Genomic DNA, 18,250 nt, shown 5'->3' on the forward strand with positions numbered 1-18,250 from the left:
TCAGTATCTCTGACAAGTTGCTGAGTAAGATCCATGTATATTAACGATTTCATTTTGCATCTGATTGATACAAGTTGTTACCATTCTGGAAGTTTTATATTTCTGATCTGATTAACAATTTTGGAATTTATACTTATGTCACAAAGATCTTGGATGACTTTGATAATGAGTGAGATAAATGCACATTAGTTAATTGTTGTTGCTTTGGATTCCCTGAGCTAATTATCACCCTAGACACCATATTTATGATCAGATTTGGTTTGTAAGTTTATATGATGAAGATCCTTGGATAAGTTTGATAATGAGTTTGATAATGAGTTTGATAATGAGCAGTGTCCATGCATATTATGAAGAGATCTTGCATTATCATTGGCTGAGCTTGTGTGAATTCTACAAAGTATATGTCAGATCAGATTTTGATCAGATTTGCTATGTAAGCTTATATCATCAAGATTTCAGATTAGCATGATTATGATCAACATCCATGTATCATAATGAGGTGATCTTGCATCTGATTGGCTGAGCTTGTGAACACTGTAGAGGCCATATTTCCTATCCTATAAGCATAATATCATCTGGATGATGGATGAATTCAGTTGTGAGCAACATCCATACATTAGTAAAGTGATCTTTTATCTGATTGGCTGAACCTGTGAACACTCAAGATATCTCATTTGGATCAGACTTGCTATGTATGCTTGAATCATCATGATCTCTGATAAATTTATTATGAGTAAGATATGTGCATATTATGGAGGATTCTAGCAGATTCAGTGGTGAGAATAGAACCCACACCCTTCTAGTCAGGAGTCCAGTGGCTTAATCACAGTTCCTTTGGATGGTAATCACCATGATTTCCAAGTTAGAACTCCAGGTGTGAGGTAAGTTAAATGAATCCTTGCTATCTGCACATAATGGTTCCATTGATAATACCATGAAGTATATGTATTTTAAGGGTTCATGTGTGAAAAGTTACTTTCGATCGGGATCTAGTCCCCAGAGGAAGGGAGAGATCCAAGGGATCATATTGGTTGTAAAACAGATTTTTCCATTTTATGTAGTGATTGTTTTCCTATGTAGAGGATATAGGAAAGAAAATAAATAACACCAACATTAGTAGACAGTATAGCACCCATTATGTAATCCAAACGTTTCAATATTAATATCGATCATACTTGGACCTCTTTTGATTGTTTGCTTTGCTGTTCATAGACCAGAAGAGCTAATGGAATAATTTGTTATTTGTCATCTTTTGACCATCATCTGTTCATAGCATAAGTTTGTTATCACTGTTTATTTTAAACTACTTGGTGAATTTCAGTAACTTTTACACCCGTTCATCTTGTGATCTAGCTGGTCCTCAATGAAAATGGTGCCACTTAAACATCCCGTATGGCCACCACAGTGGTCATCTTGAAAATCTTGTTATTGATTCATCTCCTGAATGGAATGTAATATTAGCTTGGGGTTTACACTAAAAGACTTCTTATGATCATCATGTCTAGTTGGTCTGGAATAAAAATGGGTTTATCTGATGTTTCAGTATGACTGCCACAGTGGCCATTTTGCTATTCCTACTCAATGAAAAGTCATATTGTTGGTCCTAAATTAAAATTATCTGAGCACCACAGAGGTAATCCTGAAAATTTTGTTATCACTACTCCCTCTAAATGAAAAAAATATAATGCCATCAGTTTTTGATGAAAATATTTTTTTTCATGTCTAGCTGGTCGAATATGAAAATGGTGTCGATCTGATACCCATCATAGTTTGCCAGTAGCTTTCTGTGTTTTGATGGTTCTTACTGGCTGTCAGGTATAATCTATTTCATTGAAAATATGGCATTAAACCCAAGGCAAGAACAAAAATGACATGTTTGATATGGACACCACCGTGACAATATTATCGCTATTTCTCCTTAGTAAATGGCTATATCAGCATGGGATTTTTATTAACTCATTAACCCCTTTAGGTTTTTGTCATTTTTGTCTGAAATGAAAGTAGGAAATGCATGTTCTGGGCTATTTCTGAATACATCCCAATACATCAACCTCAAGGTGATTTTCCAATAACCTAATGCCTAGTTGTGTTAGAAACATTGTTTCTCATTGGCTATTTTGTTCGTGCATGAGCAAAAGGGTTAAAGTTGGAGTTCTTTTTTTTATTTTTTTTTTTGTTTTTGCTTAATGGACCCATCATTTTCGTATTGAGACCACTCTATATTCCAAATGCCAATCTTATCCTACTTTTTGCAAAGGTTCATCTGTATGTTTGCAGTTCATACCGGTCTGCCTTAGATCTGAGACCAAAAAGTCTAAAATCTTATTCCGACCACAGGCGAATTTTAGGTGGAAAAAAATAGGTAAAAAAAATGAGGTTTTTCCCTCTATATTTTGTAGTGCAACTAGAACTTCCAGATTATTTGGTATCATTGTAGAGCTACATCTGTCTACCTTTCTTGAATACCACCCACTTTAGTGTATCATACATGACCTTGATGCTACAGAGCTCGGCAGTAGGCTACTACCTCCTGCCATGTAAACTCAGTGTCAGGGGTTAATGAGTTAAAAGACGTTTTATAATGTCTAGTTGCCCATAAATGAAAATGGTGATGATCTGATTTCCCCACAGCAGCTAGTTTGAAAATATTGTTATTGCAGAAAATATAAAAGATGGTTTCAACACTTTCAAGAAACTCTTGTTGTTAGTAGTAGCATCCATTGTTTAGTATCCATCACTTGTCCATCCAACTTGTCCCATTCATTTGCATATCTTTTTGACCATAATAAACCAAATTTCTGCTTCATTTGCTTAAAACACGTGGACATATAAATATATTTGTATGACACCAAATTTTTCATGATTTTTTAGTTCATAGTTGAAGATCAGCCGAGATATGTGAAGTGTCCAACACATCTGACTCCTGATAGCGGTTGTTTGTTATCGCAACTTCTCCTAAACTATTTGAAGGAATGTCATGAAACATGACAGATAGTTTGATCCTGGGGTCTAATTCTGGTGTGACGACCACTTTGTCCATCTTTGGAAAATTGTTGTTGTTTGGGTTTGGGGTTTAAAACCACATTTTAGAACATGATATGCTATACAGTTATGTATATCGATATTATGTGTTTCATTTCTTATTCATGATTGTAGATTCTAAGGGTCATTTTTAACACATTACATAATTTCGAGATGGTGAATTTATACCTTAGGATGAGGTCATTTCGTTTGTGTAAAGATGTTCTTGTGGCCTTTTGAAATTGGAAGATGTTTAAGAAATCTTGCTGGTGAATGTACAAGGATTTGAGCTCAGGTCATCAGTTTTCCCCTAGGAGAAACCAGGTGACATAATTTCTGATTGGATGTTAAGGAATCTCACCTTGTTGTGATGTTAGAATGATTTCAAAATAATTATTCAACCATCATTCTGCTTTTAAAATTATATCTTAGTTTTTAATATAAGCAATGTTTACCTGATAATTGGTTATTAGTCTCTTAATCATTAGTCTTTGTAGTCATTTAGTTGTGTTTTATTGAGAGGATTTAATTTATTTATTTCCATTATTCATTGGAATTACAATGTACTGAAAGACTTCTGGATAAAATAACTATTTTGGAATTATTACAAATTCATTTAAAGGTATTCTGGATTACATCATAATGATTGATCAAGACTTTTAGCACATTAACCTATTCTGTACTATTAGACTTCATCCGGGATGCCACTGGAACTCATTTGGAATACTCGATACATTTGGACTAGTGATAGAACATTAAGGCCTACCTAAGATTTTATTCACCATACTGTAAGTTATTTTAAATATTTCATTTTGTATTCTAGGGAAATATTTGTTTAATTTTACAAAAAGTGTTGGTTTTCACTCCTTTTTTGTTACTTAGTTTAAGACATAGAGACATAATAAGAAATTTGGTTTGCTCGTCCGGATAAAATTGTTCTTTAAAATATTTCAGATGGATTATAACTGCTTTTGAAATTTAAATTCACTTTAGTTTGGAATTTTCTTGGTTGCTGGTATTTTAATTTCATGTATTTGAGAAATCTTTAATGAAATCAACATGCTTTCACTATGTCATCTAAAGTGGATAACTTTGTTTTAGATCCTATCCAGGAAGATTTCAAGTCCTTCAAAAAGAACAAGTTGTTTGAACTTAGTAGACATTGTAATCTTTCTGAGGTGAATGCTTCTTTAACAAAGCAAGAGATAAAAAATAGTTTAGTTCATTATTTGATGGAAAAGGGTATTCTTGGTAAAAGTGGTTTGGGTTTGATGAGAAAGTCTGTATCTGGTTCAGACAGGAAATAAGAGAAAAAACATTGAATTTGAGTTTAAAAAAGCTTCAGCTTCAGAAGGAAGTGATGCAAAAGCAAAAAGGAGAAGAGAGATGTAAATGCAAAGAGAGAAAAAAGAAAGAGAAATGTAATTTAAATGAAAAGAATTGGAACTGGCAAGTAAATCACTCTCCCCTCCCCCTTTTACATCCTTTTACATTCAGGTTCAGGTTTTTGATGTTACTAGAAATATTAGGTTAGTAACCCTTGTAAAGAATAGGAAGTAAATTAGTATTTTCCCAATTTTGAGAAAATTACTGAACTTTTTTAATGGCCAAGAGAACATTGGACTTTGTTATTACAAAGTGTACTTATTAGCAAAGCTTGTGAAGTCTGCACTTCACTCTAGGTAGAACAAAGTGCTAATTATATCTGGTTCAGGAATGTATCTTGAAGGGTTATGACTTAGTACCTGAGGCATATTAATAGAGTTTTAGGAATTGTAGAAATGAAACTGGTCAAACCCTTGTATAATTTGCATGGGGAAAAAGAACAGCTGTTTGAATGGTGATGCATAGCCAAGAAAGTTGATAAAGATTATCATAATGTCAGACAACTTGTATTGATTGAAGAGTTTAAGAATTGTGTCCATAGTGATGTAAAAACCTAACTTCCAGAGAAAAAGGTGGAACCTTAGAAAATGGTGATTGCACAGCTGATGACTATTCCTTGGCTCACAGAGTTTTATTTGTTAATAAATCTTCCTCTCAGCAGGTTTTTGTTAAAAAAAACCATTTCAGTCTAATATAAGTAGTTCAAAATCTAACAAAGTTTTAGAAATCAAACTTCTGATATGACTGACCAGAAAACCTTATCTCTTCCTCAAACAGTTAGTGTAAGAAGAAAGAGCATGTTATTTCTGGTAGCTACAGGTTGAAAACTGAGCAGTGGGATAAAACATAGCTATTCCAAATGATCTTAGTTCGACATTGTCATGGTCATGCATTGAAAGCAATACAAACCCCGAGTCTAATTTGATTATGGAGAATTTTGAACCATTCATGTTGAAAATCTCTGTATCATTTGTTTTTGAAAAGTTTTTTACTCAGGGAGTGGAATGCAGCTTTTTTAATGTTGATTTCCATTGTGTTAATTTGTCATCAGACTTAGTCTCAGGACCTGTGACTGTGGTAATGGTGAGTTCCTTATCCATCGAGGGTATTCATTTATTACTAGGCAACAACCTAGCTGGAGACATGGTTGTGGTTAATCCCCTAGTAACTGGCAAGCCTTGTTTAAATAAAAAAGTTGATACTGTTGAAATTAAATGTCTGGTTTACACCCAACTTGGGCAGTTGCTAGACCTATGGCAAGGAGAGCTCTTGAGCTTTATGTTGATCATCATGACATTATTCCTATAGCTTACACACTTATTGGTAAGTATTTTGATGAGATCACGTTTGTTGTTGGTATTGATTAATCAAGAGGTATTGATCACAGTGATCGTCTTTTTACCACTTCTCTAAATTCTAATCAGGCGACAAAAGACAATCACTTATTGAACAGGAACACGATCCTGAAATCTGATATTTGTTTCAGAGAACTATTAGTGAAACCGAAACCACACAATTATCAGCTGGCTATTTTGTGGAAAATGGGATCCTTATGAGAAAATGGAAACCACCTGAAGTAACTGCTGGTGATGTGATCAGTGAGCTACCAAATTGTTCTTCCTTGGACAGCTATCACATTTTTCTTACAAAGTCATGTCAGCAGGAAATTCTTAGTCTAGCCCATGCAACTCCTTTGGTTTGTCATTTAGGAGTCAGTAAGACTTGTCACAAGATCTTAAATCATTTTTGGGGGCTGAAAATTAAAAGTGATGTTTCTGAATACTCAAGGTCTTATCACACTTGTGAATGGTACTAAAACCCAATCAAACGATACCAAAGGCTCATCTACAACCTGTTCCTGCATTCAGTGAATGATTTAGAAGAATAATGGTAGACTGTGTCAGTCCTGTATCTAAGACCAAGTCAGGCAACCTATATTTGTTTTCCAAAATGTTAGCATGCACTGGATTGCCAGAGGCTTTGTTTTGAGGAATATTAAAACTGTAACTATAGTAGGTGACTGGCTTAGCTTTAATAGAAATGTGTTCTACACAGTCTGATCAAGGAAGAAATTTTATGTCAGGAATTTTCCAGCAAGTTATGCATGAATTAGTCATCCAAGAGATTAAATCTTGCCTACCACCCTGAAAGTTGGGGTGCTTTGGAAACTTTGAAGAACATGATTCATTCATATTGCCTTGATGCAGGAAAGAATTAGTATGCGTGTGTTCATTTGTTGTTATTTGCTGTTCGGGAAACAGTTAAAGAATGTTTAGGTTTAAGTCATGTTAACTAGATTTTAGACATACTGTCCTTGACTATTGAAGAGAAACTTCTTTCAAGCAAAGATTCAATTTTTTTATACAGTAATGATAGTTGTAATGATGATCACTGTGAACATAGTTTTAATACTTTTAATGTCTCATTGAGTGCCTCTAATAGCATTGATATTAATCTCATGAATTTAGGAGTTTCTAGCAAAGGTTTACACATAGGTCATTTAAATATTCAGGGGTTTTGTGGAAAGATTCATCAAGTGAAGTTACTGCTAACCTCTCCAAATAATAATATCCATTTGTTTGGACTCTCGGAAACAATGTTAACAGAAGATCAGGGTGAAAATTACTTGTATATAAATGGCTACAACAAACCTTATCAAAAGGATAGGAAAACTGGTGGCGGTGGGCTCCTTGTGTATGTTAGAATCGGTACTATTTGTAAAAGATGGGAAGACCTAGAAAAACAGGAAATAGAATCCATTTGGCTACAGATCACTCCAGAAAAAGCTTAGCCCTATTTAGTAGATTTTGTGTACAGACCCCCATCATCACATACTGATTGGTGTGAATATTTTGAATTTGAAGTAGATAAACTTTCAAAAGAAGAGAAAGAAGTTTACATTCTAGGCGATATACATGGAGACCTTCTCAATGATCAAATAAAAGTGAATTGCATGAATTTTATTGCTTCATTAGGTATGGAGCAACTAGTAAATGAACCCACCAGAGTAACATCTACCTCTAAAACACTTATTGATCATATTTATACCAATACAAAAGAAAATGTTTTGGAAGTAATGGTTCCAAAGATTGGTATAAGTGACCACTTTGCAATTTTTCTAACACATAAAGTCAATGGCAAATCAAAAATAAAATAAAATCCATAAATCCATTACTTATAGAGCCTTTCAAAACTTTGATACTGTTAAATTCCTAGAAGATCTGAAACAGATTCCATGGAATACAGTCCAAATCTTTGAAGATATTGATGATGTTTTAGATACATGGACAGATCTGTTCATCAGTATAGTGAACAAGCATGCCCATTTAAAAACACACAGGATAAAGAAAGACCACCAACCAGGCTGGATCTCCCCAGAAATTTTAGAAGCAATAAAGCAAAGAGACCAACTAAAATCAGTAGGAAATCAAGCTGAATATAGAGTTTGGAGAAATAAAGTTAATAAAATGATACATCAAGCCAAACAAGCGCACTATAAAAAAGTGCTTGATAAAAACCAAAATAATCCCAAAGCTATCTGGAAAGCATTTAGAAGGTTTGGTGCAGGCAAATGTAAGAGTAAAGCTGAAATTTTATCCCTCAGTCATTTACACTGATAATTCACATCTCAAATATTTTTAACAACTCTTTTGTTCAAATTGTTGAAAATATTAAAGAACCCAGAACTTCATCTAAAAATCAGGAACTCAAACATTTTTGTGCTAAAAAACTACCAAACAATATATAAAGTTTGAAATTCCTTAAATGAGTCCCGAATTTGTGTTGAAATATATTAAAAAAATGGATGATTGTAAAGCTACAGGACTTGATATGATTGGACAAAGGCTATTAAAGGAAGCTGCACTGCAATTGTAGAGAGTATAGCTTTCATTTGCAATGAAAGTATTAGGTCTAATAAATTTCCACAGACATGGAAAACTACCAATGTTATACCATTGCATAAAGCAGGAACAAAAGATGATGTAAATAACTACAGACCAATCTCTATCCTTTCTTGTCTCTCCAAATTACTAGAAAAAACATGTACATAATTCTTTTCTCAACTATTTGAACACTTATGATCATGTTCATGATAATCAGTCTGGCTTTCGCCAGAATCACTCCTGTGAAACTGCACTTGTATCTTTTGATTGATAGATGGCTGAAAGCATCAGATCAAAGAGAAATGGTAGGCACTATTATGGTTGATTTTCATAAAGCTTTTGATCTTGTAGACCATGAACATTTGCTTGAAAAACTACAAATCTATCAATGCAGTGAAAACTCCCTAAACTTGTTTACATCTTACTAAACCGATAGAGTGCAAAAAGTATCTTTAAATGGCCAACTTTCTGAAAGTAAAACTATTAATTTTGGAGTAGCACAAGGCTCTATGCTTGGGCCTGTGTTATTCGTACTATTTATCAACGATTTACCTCTTAACATTGGAACTTCATTTTCTTCCACTCACCTTTATGCAGATGATACTACACTGTGATTGGTAAAACCAAAACAGTACTTGAAAATAACTTACAAGATGCTCTCAACAGACTTCAAGTATGGTACAAGGAAAACAGTATGATCATAAATACAGAAAAAACGAAAATCCTACTAGTTACAACACAATAAAAATGAGCAAGGCTAGATAGCAACAAACTCCAAGTTCTATTTGACAATGTGAGCCTCGATATGACCTCTCAAGATAAAATTCTTGGTGTATTCGTGGATAACAATCTTACTTGGTCTATTCACATTAAACATATTTCACAAAAGGTTAATTCTTATCTTTGGCTACTGAGGAAAATCAAAACATACATTCCTCTTCAGTATATGGTCATCTTTTATAAAAGTTATATTCAGCCATATCTGGACAACTGAAACGTAATTTGGGGTAATACCTCTAATTCAAACATAACAACACTTTTAAGACTCCAAAAGAGGGCTTGCCATTTAATTATAGATCAAAGTATAGAAAATGTTCAAGATGCAATGAATAATATAAAGGTTTTAACAATACACGGAAAAAATATTTCTTAGAAAGGCCAAATTGATGTATTAAGTATCAGGAAAAGACATCCCTGTCTATCTAAGCAATATATTTCACCACCGAGATGCTGATGGCACTCCAAATTTAAGGTCCATAAGAAGAAAAGATTACATTATACCAAGGCCAAAGAAGGAATTGTTTAAAAAAAAGTTTTCAACATACTGGTCCACTGGTATGGAACAACATTCCCAGTGACATAAGGCAAGCTCCTAGCATTTCATCTTTTCACAATCAATGTCTTAAATGGATGAAATCTTTAGAAAATTTAACAGTTCTAGTACAAAAAATAATGCCTGCTTTTCTGTAGTTTTACATCATTTTCATAGCTGAATTTTTCAATGCAGGATTAAATATTATGTTTTATATATGTTTATGTGTTCACTGATGCCTGTACGTGTGTTAAAGGCTTGATACTTTGAATTTAAAAATTATTTAATTATTTAGTGTCAAGCCAGACTCTTCACATCATGTTATATATACTGTATATATTGTACATAACAGATAGAAGGCCTCAAGGTAGATTAGTTCTGTAACTAATTGAGTTACCGTCTCTAAATAAAATATTTATTATTATTATTATTATTATTAGATAAAATTAATTCGATGTATATTTTCAAAACACATTGTGTAATGACTAATGTCTTTTTTTTTTCTTTCTTCAAGACCCTTATTGAAATAGAAACCAGTTTATGTCTTCTGCCTGTCTCTTTGTCTGACTGTTTTATCTTAGTAAATAGTAATGATTCAGAATTACCAGATAATAATCTGTAATATATTAACATGTTTGAAAGGCAAGGTAACCAAGCATCTTCCACTAAAGGCAAGATAACTAAAATGCCTGATAGGTAATGAAATGTATTGAGATAAAAGTGTGATGCTTAATTATCCAAGACATTGGGAGAAAGTGGAAGAGGACACATAATACAGTGAAACCTGTGCAATAGGAAACTGTGTGATAGAAACACCTGTGTATAAAATGAGTGTAATATACAGGTCTATGTTATATGGAGGTTAATTTTATATAGAATGTATCTTGGGATTGTATGATTCTTCGAGTGGTGGGTTTTAGAGCATGTTTGAAAGTGTACATAATGGACTTTGGGTCAATCCCTTGGGTCACAGTTTGGATAGAGGGGTCAAAAAAGGAATGGGAGATTGTAAAGGATGTATTAAAAAGTATGGAAATTTGCCATGAGTAGCACAAGTGTTTTTTTCAACCTAGACAGTTTCTATGTGATATATTCTTCCTCGTATTTTCATTTAATTTTTTTCTTCTAACAGAACAGACAGAGAACATTCTTAAAGCTCATAAAAATCTCAAATGCATTACAACAAAACAAGCAGAGGATGCTAAGAAACTGCTAGAGGAGAAAAGATCTATTGTCATCAAAGGGAACCCAGGTGAAGGGAAGACAACAATGGCCCGTCACCTGATAGATGATGAAATTTTTAGAGATAAACGTGTGGTGCTTAATTATCCAAGACCGTGGGAGAAAGTGGACACAGATTGGGTAGCCATTGTTGTGCTGGAGGATGTATTTGGACAATATGACTTTGATCCTGGCCGTTTGCAGGAGTGGATGGTATATCTACCTACCATACAGGAATATACTGATGCAGGAATGTTACAGGTTATTATTACCACCAGAGTTGATGTACTGTCAAAGGCTTACTCCAGGTTAGGATCACTGAAACTCTTTTCTGAAGATTTGTCACTGACGCTGTCTTCAGAAAAGCTAACACATTCAGAAAAGATTAGCATTTTGAATAGAGAACTTAAAAGACATAAAAGAGACATGAAAGAAGATGAAAAAGAATTATGCATAACTAATTTTGGTGGGTTGATCGGTTTTCCCCAGTGCTGTTCACTGTTTGCAGGGGACAGTAAATCATTTGATAAAGGACCGGAGTTCTTCAGGTCTCCAAATAAATTCTTTGTCAAAAATATCACTGAATTAGACGCTACAAGATTCCTATCTCTGGCTTTTCTGTTTTGTAATGGTGAAATATTGGAGGAGAATTTATCACTTGAAACAATGTCTGAATCCAGCAAACAATTATTGATGGATCTGGCTCATAGTCTGCAATTTTCAGAACAGCAAGCATCCATCACATTACTGAGAGATGCTTATGATAATTTTTTGGAGTTTTATGTTGTGAAGTCCATGTCATTTGAGTTCAGTTTGGAGTTTGTAGTTGAAAAACCCTGCATCAAGTTCACTCATGCAACAGTCAGTGAGGCTGTGGGACATGTTCTTTGGAATCGTTGTCTAGAGATGGTTGTAAAATATGGTGTCTCAGAATATTTATATCAAAGGACATACACTGCAGAAGTCAAGGACAGAACTTCTGAGAATGTGTTTATACCTGTGTCTGTGTATGGACTTCTGGCAGAGAGGATAGTTCATGATGTCATAAAGAAAGGACATGTAAGGAGTGTTGTGAAACATTCAGCACTCAAAAGCCATGATTTTTTGATAAAATTAAAATATGAGTTGCACAAAAGTAAAGTGACAGAGGATTTTTTTATGGCAGGTAATGACTTTGTGTGTGGTAATAATTTCATCGAGCGGCAGTGTTACACATTTATGCAGCTTGTATTACAAAGTGACAAAGATGTAGTGAGTTTAGTGTATAGTGTACTCTTGGAATTCTTGGAATGTGCACATAATAATAATATATCTGACTGTTGGCAGTGTACAGAGAAGCAGAATCTGTTAGAATTAGCTCTCTATTACCACCATTTTGAGATTGCAGACAAACTAATTGCTATGAAGGCCTGTTATACACATGATAGTCTTTATAGTGCTGCCAGACATGGTGACCTTAAAAGAGTTCAGACTATCCTGGAGACCTTAAAGAAGAATCAGGTTTTCCATCCAGAATGTAAGGAAGCCAAATATGCATTATATAAAGCCTATACATCAGAAAACCAGAACCTGATTGAGTTTTTATTAAAGGAAGGGATCATACTGGATACACAGCATGTAGTAGATGCTGTTGAACATGGAGATATGAATGTTTTAATAAAGGTGGTGGAACATTTGAGATATCATAGTAAGTGGAATCTGCATAGGCAGCAACAAGGGAGTAATATAATGCAGTATTTTCGCCATCATCACATGTATATAGATCTGAGTAAACCGTGGATTCAAAAAAAAGGTCCATGTTCCGCAGCACTATACATAGCCTATTACAATGAGAAATTTGATATGGCAGATTATCTTATGAAAAATGAAGTAAAAGTAGAACTGTGCATGCTTGTTGATGTGTTACAACTTAATTCACAGCAGGCTGTTTTCAGAATGATACAAGATCTGAAAGACACTGGTACATGGGATCCCCATTGTGATGATGCATCAGATGCATTAGAAACAGCTTATAGTCAACAGAATTCTGATGTGTGTGCTTTGATGGTTCAGGATGGCGTCTCATTAAAAATGAAAAATCTGCCAAATATTATATGGGGATTGAAGATATCATTGGAGTTTGTTAAGAAAGCAATACAACATTTGAAAGACACTGACAATTGGGATCCTAAGTGTGATGATGCATCTAAAGCATTAGAAGTTGCTGTTAGGAGAGAGAAGTATGAGGTATATGATCTGCTGGTTCAGGATGGGGTCTCATTAAAAATGAAAAATCTGCCAAATATTATATGGGGATTTAAGATATCATTGGAGTTTGTTAAGAAAGCAATACAACATTTGAAAGACACTGACAATTGGGATCCTAAGTGTGATGATGCATCTAAAGCATTAGAAGTTGCTGTTAGGAGAGAGAAGTATGAGGTATATGATCTGCTGGTTCAGGATGGGGTCTCATTAAAAATGAAAAATCTGCCAAATATTATATGGGGATTTAAGATATCATTGGAGTTTGTTAAGAAAGCAATACAACATTTGAAAGACACTGACAATTGGGATCCTAAGTGTGATGATGCATCTAAAGCATTAGAAGTTGCTGTTAGGAGAGAGAAGTATGAGGTATATGATCTGCTGGTTCAGGATGGGGTCTCATTAAAAATGGAACATTTTCCTGGTGTTATAAGTGGATCTAAGACATCATTGGAGTTTGTTAAGAAAGCAATACAACATTTGAAAGACACTGACAATTGGGATCCTAAGTGTGATGATGCATCTAAAGCATTAGAAGTTGCTGTTAGGAGAGAGAAGTATGAGGTATATGATCTGCTGGTTCAGGATGGGGTCTCATTAAAAATGGAACATTTTCCTGGTGTTATAAGTGGATCTAAGACATCATTGGAGTTTGTTAAGAAAGCAATACAACATTTGAAAGACATTGACAACTGGGATCCTAATAGTGATGATGCATCTGTAGCATTAGAAACAGCTATTTGTGAACAGAGGTATGATGTATATGATCTGCTGGTTCAGAATGGGGTCTCATTAAAAATGAAAAACCTTCAAAATATTATATTGGAAGATGAGGAGATATCATTGGAATCTGTTAAGAAAGCAGTACAACATTTGAAAGACACTGACAACTGGGATCCAATATGTGATGATGCATCTGAAGCATTAGTTACTGCTATTTGTGAACAGAAGTATGATGTATATAATCTGCTGGTTCAGGATGGGGTCTCATTAAAAATGGAAAATCTTCTAAGTATTATAATGGGTAATGAGGAGATATCATTAGAATCTGTTGAGAAAGCAATACAACATTTGAAAGATACTGACAATTGGGATCCAAAATATGATGGTGCATCTGTAGCATTATCATTTGCTTGTTGTCAAGACAGGTATGATATGGTTGATCTGCTGGTTCAAGAGGGAGTTTTACTGAATGAAGAATCTTCTGGATATATTGCATAGTGTATCATTGGAGTCCATTAAAGGAATACAGCATTTGAAAGAGACTGATAACTGGAATCCTCAATGTGATGATGCATGTAAAACATTACAAAATTTCAGAACTGTTCATGGTAGAGATATTTATTATGATGTTAGTGGTAGTTATTGATATTTAACATGTTGTTAATAGTAGTTTGAGATGTTTACTAAGCTGTTGATGGTAATTTGAGACATTTACTCTGATCTATATTGTAGTTTGAGATATTTTCTATGATGTTAATTGTTGGCTGAGATGTTTAATCTGAGTGTAGCCACAAAAATGGTATTAAGTTCAACAAATCAGATGCAAGATCACCTCATTAATACTAGAATAAATTATTTGTGTCTATAGTAGTATATTCTTTACCATCAGTAATCACTAGAATAAATTATTTGTGTCCATAGTAGTATATTCTTTGCCATCAGTAATCAGTAGAATAACTTTACCATCAGTAATCAGTAGAATAAATTATTTGTGTCCATAGTAGTATATTCTTTACCATCAGTAATCAGTAGAATAAATTATTTGTGTCCATAGTAGCCATCAGTAAACAGTAGAATAAATTATTTGTGTCCATAGTAGTATATTCTTTGCCATCAGTAATCAGTAGAATAAATTATTTGTGTCCATAGTAGTATGTTCTTTACCATCAGTAATCAATAGAATAACTTTACCATCAGTAATCAGTAGAATAAATTGTGTCCATAGTAGTATGTTCTTTGCCATCAGTAATCAGTAGAATAAATTATTTGTGTCCATAGTAGTATGTTCTTTGCAATCAGTAATCAATAGAATAACTTTACCATCAGTAATCAGTAGAATAAATTATTTGTGTCCATAGTAGGATGTTCTTTGCCATCAGTAATCAGTAGAATAAATTATTTGTGTCCATAGTAGTATGTTCTTTGCCATCAGTAATCAGTAGAATAAATTATTTGTGTCCATAGTAGTATGTTCTTTGCCATCAGTAATCAGTAGAATAAATTATTTGTGTCCATAGTAGTATGTTCTTTACCATCAGTAATCAATAGAATAAATTATTTGTGTCCATAGTAGTATATTCTTTGCCATCAGTAACCAGTAGAATAAATTATTTGTGTCCATAGTAGTATATTCTTTGCCATCAGTAATCAGTAGAATAAATTATTTGTGTCCATAGTAGTATATTCTTTGCCATCAGTAATCAATAGAATAAATTATTTGTGTCCATAGTAGTATATTCTTTGCCATCAGTAATCACAAGAATAAATTATTTGTGTCCATAGTAGTATATTCTTTGCCATCAGTAATCAATAGAATAACTTTACCATCAGTAATCAGTAGAATAAATTACTTGTGTCCATAGTAGTATGTTCTTTGCCATCAGTAATCAGTAGAATAAATTGTTTGTGTCCATAGTAGTATATTCTTTGCCATCAGTAACCAGTAGAATAAATTATTTGTGTCCATAGTAGTATATTCTTTGCCATCAGTAATCAGTAGAATAAATTATTTGTGTCCATAGTAGTATATTCTTTGCCATCAGTAATCAATAGAATAAATTACTTGTGTCCATAGTAGTATGTTCTTTGCCATCAGTAATCAGTAGAATAAATTATTTGTGTCCATATGTCCATAGTAGTGTATTCTTTGCCATCAGTAATCAGTAGAATAAATTATTTGTGTCCATAGTAGTATATTCTTTGCTATCAGTAATCAATAGAATAACTTATTTGTGTCCATAGTAGTATATTCTTTGCCATCAGTAATCACAAGAATAAATTATTTGTGTCCATAGTAGTATATTCTTTGCCATCAGTAATCAGTAGAATAAATTATTTGTGTCCATAGTAGTATATTCCTTGCCATCAATAATCAGTACAATAAATTATTTGTGTCCATATGTCCATAGTAGTATATTCTTTGCCATCAGTAATCAATAGAATAAATTATTTGTGGACATCGCTGATTATCAGTGTAGAAATAGTAACATTGATCTGTGAGTATGTTCTTCCACATCAGTAATTAATAAAGTAACTTACATGGTAAGCAAGCAAAATAATAAAGTGATTGCTGTATATTTAAGTCATAAGTATGTGATTATGATATGGCGCTATAACAGTTGTGTTCTGTCAAGAAATAGGAAAATATTCAACTAAAAATGGAGGAGGAATCCATACCTTACAAATTAGAAGTGTGCTGTCCCTCTACTGTGGTAGATTTATATCCATCTTAATTTATTAATTTGTTTCTTATCATTATCTTGTATTCATAAACTTACAGTGTATGGAGTAAATGTTACAGAGTGAATGCATTGCACGTGTGGCACATTTAAAATTCTTAAGGTCTTTATCATCAGATGTCATGAAGTAATTTTAAATGCAATAATTTAATGAGTATGTTTATGCTTTCGCTTCAGTTGCAGAATTCGACACATTGGTTTCCTGCTGTCTGTCTGTACAGCCAACCCCTGCAGACTTGGCACATAGAATATGTCTAATGTGCTCTCCTGCATTACATGTGATTAATGGAAGCATTAGATGTCATTGTTAGGTGTAATGACTCCTGAACTAAAGTGTGCTAGTTCAAATCCAACAATTGAATTACCTCAATCCACTTCCATTATGTATCGAGCAATACACTAAACTCTGTTTGACAATGGACTAAATAACCTGTTTGAGTTGCAGAGCCTAGTGTCAAACAAAATTAATCCCCTTGTTAGTAAATTTGTGACTATATCATGTTCTTCCTTCCCCATCAGTAAAAAAACAGAATAAATTAAGCAAGCAAACAAACTGAGTGATCACTGTGTATTTAAACCAGGAGTCCATGATATGACCTTAAATCAGTCATCTATAGGAACTTCTTGTCACCATATTTCTGATCTGAGTTCAGTGGATTTAGAAATATCAATATCTCTGATGAATCTGATATTAATTGATTCATTCATATTGATGATGTGATCTTCAGTCTGCTTGGTTAGCTATAATACCACTTTGGAGACCATATTTCTGATCCAGTTTTGATCATGCTTGTATCATTAAGATCTCCACTGAGTCTAATAATGAGTGTCATCCACACATATCAATAAGATGATCTTGAATCTGATTGGTTGAGCTTGTTCCCACTCTGGTGGCTGCATTCCTTTTCAAGTTTGATCAAGCTTGGAATATATGCCTAAATAAGTTCATTTGTAAGCATGATCCACGGATACAAATTAAAGTCTTGCATCAGATTTTCAGAGCTTGTTAGCCCTCTGGAAGCCAGGTTTCTGATCAGATTTCAACCAAACTTGGAATATATGCCTATATCATCACAATCTTGGATGATATCAGTAATCTGCTTGATGTATGCATTAATGAGGTAATTATGCATCTGATTGACTTATTATTGTTCTGGAAGCCACAAGTCTTAACCAATTTTGGTTTCTATTATTAAGATGTATGTATTTTGTTATGAGTAATATGTTCATATATTAATGAGGTCAACGCATACATGATTGGCTGAGCTTCTCCCACTTTAGAGACTGTTTATATAAGCCATAAAATCTCATCCAGTCGTAGCTTATGTTATGAGCAATGTATACATGTATTAATAAGGTGATTGTGCATATGACTGGCTGAACTTATTGCCACTTTAACGACTGTTTATGACCCAACTTTAATAAGACTTGATAAATAGACTATTACTATCTCCAAGATGTTAAATGGTTGTCTCACTGTAGAGCCGAGTGAGCATGTGGTATAACCCGTTATTCACTTAGCTGTTGACAATAGTTTGTCACCACTTTGGAATTCATATTTCTTTTCCATTCTCAATCAAACTCTGAATACTTGTTTATATTAGTTACATTTTTACGACTTAATAGTCCATATTTCTGATTAGAGTTTGATCACACTTAAAACATATGCTTATATCATTAAGCATATATTCTAACTGTGGTAAGCAAGATTCTCATAT

At 33.6% G+C, this 18,250-nt stretch overlaps 1 protein-coding gene across 1 annotated transcript in view; it reads left to right on the top strand.

The window, feature by feature from the left end:
* LOC149775272 (uncharacterized) overlaps positions 1 to 14,759 on the top strand; it is a 68,616-nt gene extending 53,857 nt beyond the window's left edge. Inside the window, exon 6 of the mRNA XM_089943178.1 lies at positions 10,736 to 14,759. Within this exon, the coding sequence (XP_089799304.1) occupies positions 10,736 to 14,292 (3,557 nt within the window). The 3' untranslated portion in view covers positions 14,293 to 14,759. The remainder of the gene's footprint in view (positions 1 to 10,735) is intronic.
* The last annotated feature ends 3,491 nt before the right edge of the window (positions 14,760 to 18,250 follow it).

Source organism: Sinohyriopsis cumingii, chromosome 19, assembly GCF_028554795.1.
Source record: "Sinohyriopsis cumingii isolate HCF-2022 chromosome 19, ASM2855479v2, whole genome shotgun sequence".
Classification (NCBI taxonomy): domain Eukaryota; kingdom Metazoa; phylum Mollusca; class Bivalvia; order Unionida; family Unionidae; genus Sinohyriopsis; species Sinohyriopsis cumingii.